This window comes from Manis javanica, chromosome 5 (genome assembly GCF_040802235.1).
Source record: "Manis javanica isolate MJ-LG chromosome 5, MJ_LKY, whole genome shotgun sequence".
Lineage (NCBI taxonomy): Eukaryota > Metazoa > Chordata > Mammalia > Pholidota > Manidae > Manis > Manis javanica.
In genome coordinates this window covers 33,975,688-33,988,879 of record NC_133160.1, presented here as the reverse complement: position 1 = coordinate 33,988,879, position 13,192 = coordinate 33,975,688, and the positions used below count along the sequence as shown (strand labels likewise).

The following is a 13,192-nucleotide window of genomic DNA, read 5'->3' as shown; positions in this document are numbered from 1 at the left end:
GATGATTTTTTTTCCTAATGAAATAGGATTACAAGCTGGTAAATGTAACATGAATTTCCTGAGGGAAAATGAAAAGTACAGATAATTATAAAATTGGTACTTCAAATGAACGTTTCTTTCCACACATACATTAATAAATGATCACATTTAAATACTTCGAAATCTCTCAAGCTGGAATTTGGTCATGGCCAAACTGCTTCTTTAAGATTAGTAAATTCTTTAAAAAGTGAAATTGAAGTGCGTGTTGCAAATTAGTTGGACAAAGGGAAGCAGTGACCTGGGAAAGACTTTCAGTAGGAAAAAGGGGGAAAAAAGGAACTTTGAAGCTAAATTCGATAGGTGCTGTTACATTTTAGTTAAGAACTCTGGCTTACATAATAGAAATGAAGGAAAGGGCTTCACAGGTGCTCTTTTGAGCAATGAAGATTACTACTACATAGTCCTCAAACATTAAGTACATGGACTAGAATTTTAGTTTCTTGAGTTTTGATTCAATATAGAGAAGAATCTTTCATTTGGAGTTCTTCACATTGAGTAAGTATAAGATAAACTAATATCCACATTTTAGATGTAAGTGTGTCTTACTCTGGCACTTTGTGATAAAATGAATATAAAAGAGTTAAGTCAAAATACCTTTTATTTGTGTAGCTCAATGATAAATATAAGCTATTCTGAAATAGGAAAATATTTATAAATATTAACAAATAAGGAAAACCAATGGGAAGAGGAAGAAGGAGTATTTGGTGGTCTGAGTGTTGTGTAAGTGCAAAGTGGCAGGATAGAACTTATAGTTTTCTCTCCACCAGCTCTGACATGTATGGAACTGGTCATTTTAGTGTGGCAAAACTGATTCTAAATTTGCATGCAATAGAGGGACTTACTTAAGGAGGATTATAAAAGTGGCTTATAACAATAGAGGTGTGTATTATGTACAGAAAGGTGTTCCATTGCATTGTAAAAGGAGGCGTCCTTCCACAAATGGAAAGATATACTATATCCATGGATTAGAAGAATTATTATTGTGGAGCATACTACCCATACTACCCAAAGCAATCTACAGATTCAAAGTAATCCCTATCAAAATACCATGGCATTTTTTTATTGAACTAGAACAGAATAATCCTAAAATTTGCATGGAACCACAAAACACCCCGAATAGCTAACAAAATCTTGAGAAAAAAGAATAAAGCTGTGGATATCATGCTTCCTGATTTCAAACTATACTACAAAGCCATAGTTATAAAAAACAGCATGGTACTGGCACAAAACTAGACACATAGATCAGTTGAACAGAATTAGAGCCCAGAAATAAACTCACTTTAATATGGTCAGTTAATTTTGACAAATGAAGCAAGAATATACATCAGGAAAAGGACAGTCTCTTCAAGAAATTGTGTTGGGAAAACTGGTCAATGACATGCAAAAGAATGAAACTAGATCACTTTCTTATACTATTTATAAAATAAACTCAAAATGGATTTAAGACTTTTGAGGCTAGAAACCTAAACACTTAGAAGAAAACAGGTGGTAAGCTCTTGGACATCAATCTGAGCAGTAGTGTTTAGATCTGTCTCCTTAGGTAAGGACAACAGAAACAAAAATAAACAAGTGAGACTACATCAAACTAAAAAACTTTTACACAGTAAAAGAAATCATCAACAAAACAAAAAGGCAACCTACTAAATGGGAGGAGATATTTACAAATAATATAACAAGGAGTTAATATCTAAAATATATAAAGAACTCACACAAGTCAGTATGAAAAAAACTACTGTACAACACAGAGAAGACAAGTAGTGATTCTATAGCATCTTACTACACTGATGGACAGTGACTGTAATGGGGTATGTGGGGGGACTTGATGATGGGGGAGTCTAGTAAACATAATGTTGCTCATGTAATTGTAGATTAATGATACCAAAATTTAAAAAAAAACTAACTCAATTAAAAAATTAGGCAAATAATCTGAAGAGACATCGCTCCGAAGAAGACATAAAAGGCCAACACATGCATCTACATCACTAATCAACATGGAAATGCAAATGAAAACCACAACAAAATTTCACCTCCCACCAATCAGAATATCTACTATCAAAAAGATAAAGTGTAACAAATACTGACAAGGATGTGGAAAAAAGGGAAGCCTTGTGCACTGTCGCTGGGAATGCAAAATGGTGCAGTTATTATGAACATCTCCATAGTGTTCCTCAAAAACTTAAAAATAGAACTACCAGATGATCCAGCAATTCCACTTCTTGTTGTTTATATGAAGATAATGAAAACAATAATTCAAAAAGATATGTGCACCCCTGTGTTCATTGTAGAATTACTTACAAGAGCCAAGAGATAGAAGCAACCTAAGCACCCACTGATAGATGGTGAATAAAGATGTGATACATACACACACACACACTCTCAAATATTACTCAGCCATGAAAAAGAATGAAACCTTGCTATTTGTGACAATGTGGATGAACCTAGAGGGTGTTATGTTAAATGAAGTAAGTCAGAGAATGACAAACATGGTGTGATTTCACTTATATGTAGACTATGAAAAACAAAACAAATAAACAAGCAAAATAGAAATAGACTCATAGATATGGAGACCAATCTGTGGTTGCCAGAGGGCAGGGGTTGGGTATGGGTGAAATAGGGGAAGAGGATTAAAAGGTACAATCTTCCAGTTATAAAATGAATAAGATACAGGGATGTAATGTAAAATATAGAGAATATAGCTAATAATACTGTAATAACTTTGTATGGTGGCAGATAGTAGCTAGATTTCTCATGGTGATCACTTTGTGACACATATAAATGTTGAAATGCTATACTGTACATATAATGTAATATAATATTGTATTGCTGAAACATAATACATAACTAATATAATTTTGAAACTAATATAATAGTATATGCCAACTACATTTCCATACAAATATAGACAGAGAAGAGCCCTTAATTTAAAATCTTGCTATAGTATGAAAATAGATTCCACAAATTCAGTGTATTATCCTAATGTTAATGAGATTTAATTGAATGAATTCCATCAAATATGGATGAAAACCTGCCATTTAACATATAACACAATTGAGAAACATCAGTAATAATGTCAAATAATCTTAAATATGATAAATAATTATTAAACATGGCCTATTTGGGGAAAAGACTCCCCTTGAATGTGTTGAATACTTACGAATCCACGTGGTTCTCAAATGAAAGCAGAATTGGAAAAGGTGAAGTCTTAAATGCACACTCAGCAATTGCTTCTATCACTTCCTAAAAGTGAGAACACATGTATATTCAATATGCTAGAATCTTAATGTGTATATATATTTTTCTTTTTGGGTTATATCCATTAATGTGGTTGCTTTTTTCATTCATAAAATTGTATCAAATGGCCTGAAGTGGCTAGAAGCGGGTGGGGCATGCTGCCAGACTATAAATTTCCTGACACTTGACTACGCAAAGCAAAAAGAAAGAAGACTTGATTTTAGTGGATGGGGAGGCACAGCTCTGAAGGAGAATGGTTCTTCTATTTGCTAGTTATATCTAAGTCATTTTGATAATGAGAGAAATTTAGTCATGTTATAAAAAATTTGGACAAGAAAAGGCAATAATTTTCAACCATAAATTCACCTTTTGAATGAAACCACTGTTGGCATTTGGTTATATTTACTTGGTTGTTTTTCTTGTACTTGCATGACTTAGTTTTAATTACAGTAAATATTCTATTATTTACTTATTTTTTAACATTGTTATTGAGATATAACATTATTGAGACACAATTCACCTATTTAAAGTGTACGATTGAATATATTTACATGGTTATGCAACCATCATCCGAGGGTAAGGCAGGACATTTTTATCATCCGCAAAAGAAACCATGTACACATTAGCAGTCACTCCACCTTCCCAACCTCCACCACACAACCCAGCCCGGAACAACTACTAATCGACTTTCTATCTCCAAAGATTTTCCTATGGCAAACATTTCGTATACATAAAACCACACAATATGTGGCCATTTATATCTGGCATCCTTCATATAACATGCTTTCAGGGGCCATCCATGCTGTAACATGTATCAATACTTCATTCCTCAATCTGTGATGGACATACATATTTTGAGAGCTATCATTTAAGTAATTCTACAAGAACATCTTCATTCCCCCCCCCCTAATATTTTGAATCATTTTTTTAAATGAATTCTCAGAAGGGAAGTTACTGAAGTAAAGAGTGTAAATATTTTCACAGTCTCCTGTGTTTCTCCAGATTACTTTTCATTTTAGATTGCCTAGAATAACATATGAAGGACCAGATTTCACTGCACATTTGCCAGCTTTGGACATTACTCATTTTTTTCAAAATATTTTTCTTATTGAACTAGTATTAAAGTGCAATCTTATTTACTCTTAATTATATCACTGTCACTCTTACTGTGGTTTCACATACTCACACATTTGTTTTTCAATTGTATTTATTCTTTTCAAGAATTTACACTCTCATTACTAATGCCTGAGCTTTTTCCACTATCTTCTCTACCTGCATTAAACAATGCATAGCTTTTTTCAGATCCATGCCAGAAAGCCATTTCCCTGGCCCCAGAGTATAAATAAGACTTTCTAATTCTGTACTACATTTGCATATATCCTCAAGAAGGATTTGCCTGTCTGGAGAAAAAGAATCACTCTCACAATTTCTTAGAAGTGAATTCACAGATTGCTTTTCATACTTTATCAGTTTAATGTTTATGATAATTGATGCCATCAAAAATAAGTGAACTATAAATAGCAAGCAACACCAAGATTTTAAGTCCTATATTTGATTTATTTGAGCACAGGCTTCATATTGAAACAGGCTTGTGTTTGAATCCTATTTCTTAGCTTTAAAAGCTGTGTGACCTTGGGAAAAAATACTCAATCCCTCTGTGCACTGACTTGCTTACCTGCAAAATGGGTGTGGTAAGCCTCATTCCACAAGCCGGTTGTGACGATGCAGTGAGAGAAGGTAAAGGACCCAGCTCGTGATGGGTATATATTCTCAGCTCAATTGCTTCTGCCTACCTACCCTCTTACCCTAAACCTGCCCTCTTGCACCCTTAATAATACAAACAAGAGGTACCATTAAATGAGCATTTATTACTTTCCAGATGCGTATCTTATCTCATGCTGTAAACATTCCATAAAGAAAAATATTATCCACCATTTTACAGGTTATACAGTGGAGGCTCTGAGATGTTATCTAATTTTCCCAAGGTCATGAAGCGGAGAACATAAGAAACTGCAGAAAATTTATCTGACTCTAGTTATGCTCTTAACCAATGCAATAACTTCCATGTAGCTGATGGCCTTAACCAACTGAGATCAAAGTCCTTAAAAAAACTGAGAATAGATATCACAAAGGAAGTGCGTGGTCAATGCAAATAAGTAAATAAATAAAGGCAAGATTTTGTTTATTTCATAAATTTGGCCCTATTTTATCAGCTCATGGCCAAACACATTATTGCCATTCTTGACCCCCTTTTCTCTCACATCTTTCAGTTCACCAGTAATCCCGTCCAAAATATATCCAGAATATCACATCTCAACACTTCCACTTCTATCATCCTGATCCAAAAACCTTTGCAGTAACTGCTGCAGTAGATTTTTCTCATCATTCCCATACTCACTACCCCATCCTGTGAGATCTGTTAATAATAGGTATAGCCATGTGCTGTGTTTTGGTCAGTGAAGTGTGCATGAAAATGACATGTTCTGTTGCTGAGCAGTCTTCTAGAGCCACCATGTGGTTCAGCCATAAGCCCAGTGATATCACAGATTGGGGCTATTCTTCCTGTACAGTATCAATCAAAGCAGCAGCCAACATCTAACCTGAGCAAGAAATAAAGTTTTGTGGTCTAAATCACAGAGATATTGGAGTTCTCATTACTGCAGCAAAGCCTAGCAGAAGCTGACTGACAGAGCATTTTAATGGCTTTCCTGGATTCTATGTTTGCCCCCTATATTACATACCACAGCCAGTGACCGCTCCTAAACATAAGTCAGATATTTCACTCCTTTGGAGTAAACCCTTTATTGGTCTTCCATTTTGCACTGTAATATCAAAATTCTGTATCAGATCTAGCACCTACTCTCTAAATTCATCTCTTTTTCCAGTTCACCATTGCTTACTCTGATACAGTCCACTGACATTCTCTCGCTTTTCCTCAGATACACTAAGCATGGTGCCGTCTCTTTATCTCTTTCATTTCTTTGTTCATCTTTGTTACTTACACCAGGAATACTCTTATCTGGAAGCAAGGCTTAATTCTTTAATTTTGAGTTCGTCTCTGCACACATGTCACATAACCAAAATCCCTTTACTATCATCCTGCAGAAAATAGTATACTGCTAGCCTCTCTTTTCCTTCAATACTTATGTTGCCTTTAAGGACATATATCCACGTGCCATACTGTATGCTTATTTTGGTCTATTTCTCCCCACAAGAATGTCAGCTTCTTGAGACAAGCACTCAGTATTCTCCACTGCTCTCTTCCAAGGGTCTAGGAAATGCTAAGCCAGATTCTAGATACTCACTAAATATTTTCAAATAAACTAATGAACTCTTAACATTCTTAACAGAGGAGAAACATCATTTATCTAGTTGTGTTCCCATTTATTTTTCTATTGACTCTTTTGGAGATCAGCACTCTTCCTCCATAAAGGGCCAGAGAGTAAGCATTTTTAGGTTTTGCTGGCCACATGGCTTCTATGAAAACTCTGCCTTTGAAGCTCCAAAGCAGCCACAGTTAGGATGTAAACACACGGATGTCCCTATGTTCCAAAGAAACTTAATTTATAAAAACAGATGGTAGGTTGAGTGTGGCCCACAGAAGACACTTTGTTAATCCCGGGACTAATCTGGTCATTGACTGAAATAAAGTTTAAAACTTGATTGTAACCAAAGGCAAATGGAATTTTGTAATAAAGGAGTTAGAATGTTGATTCCACATTCAATACTGCTACCTTTACACTTTCACTGACAAAAATTCCAATCAAGGTTGAGTTTTACATTTAAAAACATCTTTCAAATAAAAATGTAAATGAAAGTATAATTAGTCTTTGATAACTTTTCTGAGGATGACTGTTGTCTTCCACTATTCGAGAACTGCTCCAACTACCTTTAAGAATGGTTGACTGAAGACCCGCCCCCACCAGCATTTGGACGAGTGAGAGTCAGGCCTGAAGGTAAGTGAGAACTCTGCCCTCTCTCCCTTCTAGGAAGTGCGTATTTTGCCCCAGGGCAAGAGCTCATCTCTTTTTCTTTGGCCAAGGAAATTGTGTTTCTTCTGGACCTGCTATCAGACTAGTAGGGAGTTCATGCCCCCCTCTTTTTTCCTTGCTCTGTGGGTCTTGTTCTTTCTTCCTGTGGGGGGAAAGGGACACTGGTGCAGCTGGGCCTAAGGTTCCTAGGTTCCTAGACGTCCCTGTCTTGTATCTCCTACTTCTCTCCTTTTTCTGCCTCTGGGACTGTGCGATTCTGGTCTTGTGCACTTGACTTAGGCCACACTCCTCCACTCCCACTGGGCATCTAACCAAGGCAGGGCTGTGTTTAATTCACCACATAGTTTGGGCTTCTGGTCTCTTCCTAGAGCTGAGGTGGATGCCAGGGGATGCGTGTGGAAGGCACCCACAATCTCTACCACAGCAGCCTTGCAATGACTTAATTCAACCTGCCATCCCCCCTCACTCTGACCACACTTATTATATTTATAGAAAGAAAGCAAAAGTGTGGCTTTTACAGAGTGAGACATTCATTGATCTAAGCAAAATCTGTGTATTAAGTAGGGATATTGAATGTTTACAACAAACCTAGGAGGGAAGCACTATTATCATCTCCATTTTGCCAATAAGAAAGAGGCTTGGTCTGGTAAGGGAGCTTCTCCAGGGTCTTGCAGCCAGTCAGTGGGAGAGCTGGCGCTGAACCCTCGTCGTCACTCCAGAGCTGTACAGTGTGGACTTCTGCAGTCCTCTTTCCCTCTTTTCCTCCGATCCTGTCCCTCCTCTCTCTGTGTCCATCTCTCCCCATCTCTGCCATACCTTTAGCACCAGCTTAGGAAGCCTTTTGGAACCTCTAAAACCAAAGAAAACATTTACTGGATTTCATCTAACAATTTTAGTTGGGGCACCTGATCATAACTCCAGAAGTTCCATGGTAGGACTTCAGTTTCTTTGGAATACTTTGCATTGTGTACATGATCCCTGAGGGTGAGAAAACTAGTTTTAAGCTTTGAGTTTTGTCCTTTCATATAAGCTATCACTCATTGATACTGGCTGTGAATGTACCATATTGCTCGACTGCTCCTTATTAAGCCAAAACCATTTTTCAGAGGCTTCTAACACTGGGTTCCATAATCTGTAAACCATATGGCTCAATTACCAACCTCCAGTGGGAAAAACTGCCCTTGAAATCTTTTTTCCTTGACAGACAACAGCAGGCTGTATTTGGCTAGCCATTTTATGTGAGCATTTATGTAGCAGTTAAATTAGATCCTAAATTATTATTATTTCTCTCAGCAAATGCAGCTTTCTTTTCAGAAATGCTAGATTTAACCACAAACTCAAATTTAATATATTTTCATCATATATTTCATCACATTACCTAGTTTTTAATCATGCACAATCATTGGTTACAAAAGAGCTACCCGAGGGGCAAAAAAGGAATTTGGGGGATGGGGTAGATGGGTGGGTGTCCAGTATAAGGAGGTAGGAAATTGAGGGGGAGCAGAGAGAATGAAGAACAAGTGGGAAATGACCACGAGGCTGAGGCAATGAGGCAAAGAAGCAGAAGGGCAGATATATGAGATAAATAATAAGTAAATCCAGGGTGCAAAATAAAAAGCCCTCCATAAAAACACTGAATTACAGCAAGTCCCCTTTCCCACAACATAACCTTTTATTTTTGGCCCGTACAATAAATAAGTGGTAAATGCTGATAGGAACTTTTACTTTTGGCGATATATCGCACAGAAGCTTTCCAGATTACACAGACTGAGAGCAGCTAAACTGTGTGGGATAAAAATGATGAACTTTTGCAATCAGTTTATTTCATTGCTGTAATACACATTTTGGTCACAGACTACAGTCTGATTAGACCTTGAAGGCCAGGTCCAAATACATGGGATAGCCCCAAACTCTTTTTTACTGCCTATAATATATACAAAATATATTACTACTTTCACTCGTGGAAATGGAGAAAAACAAAATTCGTTTACTTGATGAATAGAGGCAAGAAAGACTGAAAATGAAGGTTGTGCTATAATTTGTCTGTTTGCTTTGGGATGGGAAAATTCATTTTAAAAACATTAATTGAGCACCTACTATATGCCGCTTCTTTCCGAAGTGCTTGGGACAGTTCAGGGAACAAAACAAAGATGGCTGTTATTATGCAGCTTACATGCTAGCAGAATTAGGCAGACAATAAACAAGGGACATAAGAGTGAAGTGATAAAGCAGACAGGTAAAAGATGGTATGTGCCTCTTGGTAAACAGAGAAAGCAAAGCAGTTGTTGGAAATCTATCATGAGTGTGGGAGTGGCATGATGGCTCACTACAGTATTAAATAGGGAGGTCCAAGTAGGCCTCACTGAGAAGGCGGCACCTGAGAAAGGCTTCAAGGAGGTGATAAGTGAGCTGTGCAGAAACCTGGAGGAAAAGCACTCCAGGTAGAGGTAACAACCTATGCAAAGGCTATGACCTGGGACCTGCCCAGCATAGTTAAGAAACGGCATGCAGGCCAGTGGGTGGGGACAGAGGGAGATCACATAGGGCCTCTGTCCATATTTTCTCTTCTTACCCTTTCTCACAAAGTCACTGTACAAAGTGGTTTCTGCCAAGGCAGACCACATGCTGATAATCATGCAAAGCAGGGTAAGGCAAGGGAGGTGCCTAATGCAAAATTTGCATTTCTATTCACCATATTCATCCCCGCTCACCACCACCACCACGCACCAATTATCTATCCTGCAGATTAGCAGGATGCATAGCGGATGAACCAACTCCCAGGGAGATGAGTTTCAGGCTCTCTGTGACAACTACCCACCCCCAATTCCAGTAGGCAGACAGAGGAAGCATTATTCTGGGCTAGATACAGTCTTTTAGGCTCTAAATCTGTTAGCAAGTGTGTGGATGAGGTTGAAAAGTTGTGCTTCCAGCATCCAGGACCAGATGTCAATCAGCTGGTGACTCTGGGATCACAGATGTGACTGAAGAACCAGATGTGCAGTCGAGTGCACAGGGAGAGTTGGTCACTTTATGCTGACTTCAAGGCCAAGGCCAGGACACTAATGCTCCACATAAAATAAATATGCCTTACAATGTGCTTAGTGTTTACCTCCAACACCCCCCTGCCCTTCACCACCATGGGAAGTCAAAGAACTGTAAGGATTATAAGTGTTTAAGAATATTTAAGTGCTCCTCACACAAACTTTGAGGGGACCACAGGCAGGGGGGTGGATGGGCCCTCCTGGCCAGAGGGTCAGTGCACAAGGATTTCAGTTCCTGAGCTCAGTAATGGCTCTATCAGGATGAGCTGTTTCCCTTTCCAGAATCATCTCCACCCCAAAACAGACACAGGAGCCCAAACTGCACTCACCCCACATCAGAACATCTGTCCCCCACTTTTCTTAAGCAGCCCAATCAGGTTAGGGTTGGTATCTTAGATAGTGGATACAGGACAAATGGCAGGAGCTGGGGCAGTAGGAGACTATGAAAGATCTTAAGAGTGCTCAATTTTAAGGAGCAGGTACAGTTTTTAAAGATTTTTTTATTAGCACTAAGGTCCATCCCATATTAAATTTCATTGTAAAATTTAGTGAAGGGTGCTAATTATTGTACCTTGAGTTTAAGAAATTATGAAGTCAAATTCCCTAAACACAGCATAGTAAACATATTTTAAGGTGTTAATGATATTACTTCTGAACATATTTTTATTACTGTCAAATACATTGCCTTTGATCAGGAAATCCATTTATCTCAACTGAAACCTGGCTGTCCTTTCAAAATCTTGCTTCTCTTTTGCTGTTCTCCCAAGAGGTAACTGTTTATTTTCTTACATCCTGAGCACCTTGGGGCTAAAGCTGGAAAGTGGGATGTTTTGCTCCCAATGCTACTTCTAAAGCATTACTTCTCAATTTTCTTATTTAAAAAAAAAACACAAAAACCCAGTTCTCATGAGGCAGCCAAACCAGCTTCCTCCTATCTGCCATGTACTGAGCAAAGACTGTCGAAAATGGCTTCCTGTATTCACCAATCTTATTGGTACTAACATTGAATTCATCTAATGGTCTGGCCTCTCAGCCCTCTTACCTCTGCATTTCAATAGCCTTGTTCCCATGCCACCTTAGCTACCCACACACTGAGGCTCTGCTTCCTTGCTTGCCAGAGTCAGTTCTGCCCTGAAGCCAGACAGCCAGGTGCAGGCTCATGCTTTGGGACCCGCGCTCTACAGGCTATCTTCTGGCCCTTCTTTTCTGATTCCCTTCCAAAGAGGTAAGAAGCCTGAATCAATCAATCAAGGGAACATGTCCCCTAAAGTCCACATATCCTCTTTCTAGATCACTCTCTGGATACCTGGGACCCCAGATTTCTCCAACCCAAAAGGCCCCAAGGTCTTTGTAGGAGATATGAATATAACTTGGATTTGGGGGCTTGAGTGTCCATACGCATAAACATTAGGTCCTTTATGATGTGCGATGGACATGGGTGGAAAGAGAGGGGAAATGACCAAACACACCTCCATTTCTGGCTAATAAGAATGGCTGATTCCTCTCTGGTAATTATAGCTTCAGTCTTGCATTCTAGATAGGATTTATTAAGATCAATCAATCCAATCACAGGATTATTTCTGCTTAATGACAACACTCAATACAAGCGCAAAACACTACTTCCTTGAACCTTCACCCAAATCACCTAATACAAGCCCAAATCCCGTAAGTCCTCTCTAACACACTTACCCAGACACCACAGTTCCCCATGATATGTGTGCTCCCTGACTGAATAAGCCAAAAATCCTCACTTTGACTAAAGATATATACCTAGGGGATCAGTGGTTGATTGATATCAACATGCCAAAAGCTAACCTATGATAGTCAATATTCCATTCTAGCATTATGAAATGGAATGTTATATAATAAATAGTACTAAATAATGTCATTTTCATCACCATCATTGTAATAATCAAGGAAGTAAACAAGCTAGAGTTACTGTGTTAGAGGAGACAGTTAGACATGAGCAGGAGGGGAGAAAGGAGGGTGGCAGACCACCCAGTTTCTGCCCAGAGACCACCCTGTCTCCCTTAGACCCACACCTTTTGCGGTTCAACACAAACTGACAAGCAAAAGACACAGGTCACTGGGACCTTCCCGATTCTACAGCATATGCACTTAAAGAAGTCCTTGCCACTAATGACCCTGAAGCCATCATAATATCATTATTGTATCATTTACATTACGGTTCTCATCCCACCATGAGTCTCTTAGATGTGCATGAGAAAAATGATGCACACAAACTGGTGCAAACGAGCTAAAAAGGAGGGAAAAGACAGTCCAGAAGATAGTGGGAGAATGACAGAATGGGAGGGAGGAAACCAAATAACTCCATAAAATACAAAATGTAAAACCCAGCAAGTGGCTAATATTGATGAGTCTCCCAAACAACATGAAGCAAGAAAAAAAGCAAAACACAAAATTCTAATTCCTCCAGGATTAATCCACTACATCAAATTAGATAACTAGTGTAACCACACTGTTTGGGGCTGCATATAAACTAGTGCAGCTCTAAAGAAAGGCAAAGTAGCGATCAGTGCAGTGGTCAGGAAGGTGGGCAATCACCTTTGGGGTAAGGAGGTCATTCTGATGGAAATGGGTACATAAGGGGTTTCTGGAATGACGCTAAGTTTCTATTTTTGCTTTAGGTGTTAGATACATGGGTGTATACTTTACATCCATTAATTAAACTTCAAAATTAAGTTGTATGTATCCTTTATGTATAGTTCACAATGATAACATTCAAGAAATAAAGGAGTGCTAAACAGACAAATAAATTGATATTTCCTTTCATAAAATAGTTTTCTTAGATTTTGGTTAGCATGAACTAATTCACCTGATGCCAACTGCACATGGATAAAGTTTATTCTCTCAATTTTAGCTTCTCTA

The 13,192-nt window shown here is 38.3% G+C and overlaps 1 protein-coding gene across 11 annotated transcripts in view; it reads right to left on the bottom strand.

Moving 5' to 3' along the window:
- The window catches only part of PLCB1 (phospholipase C beta 1), a 670,724-nt gene that overhangs the window by 148,755 nt on the left and 508,777 nt on the right, over window positions 1-13,192 (bottom strand). For all 11 annotated transcript variants that reach the window (XM_073236918.1, XM_073236919.1, XM_073236920.1 and 8 more), the window contains one exon: window positions 3,194-3,276. In XM_073236918.1, coding sequence (XP_073093019.1) covers window positions 3,194-3,276 — 83 coding nt within the window. The remainder of the gene's footprint in view (window positions 1-3,193; window positions 3,277-13,192) is intronic.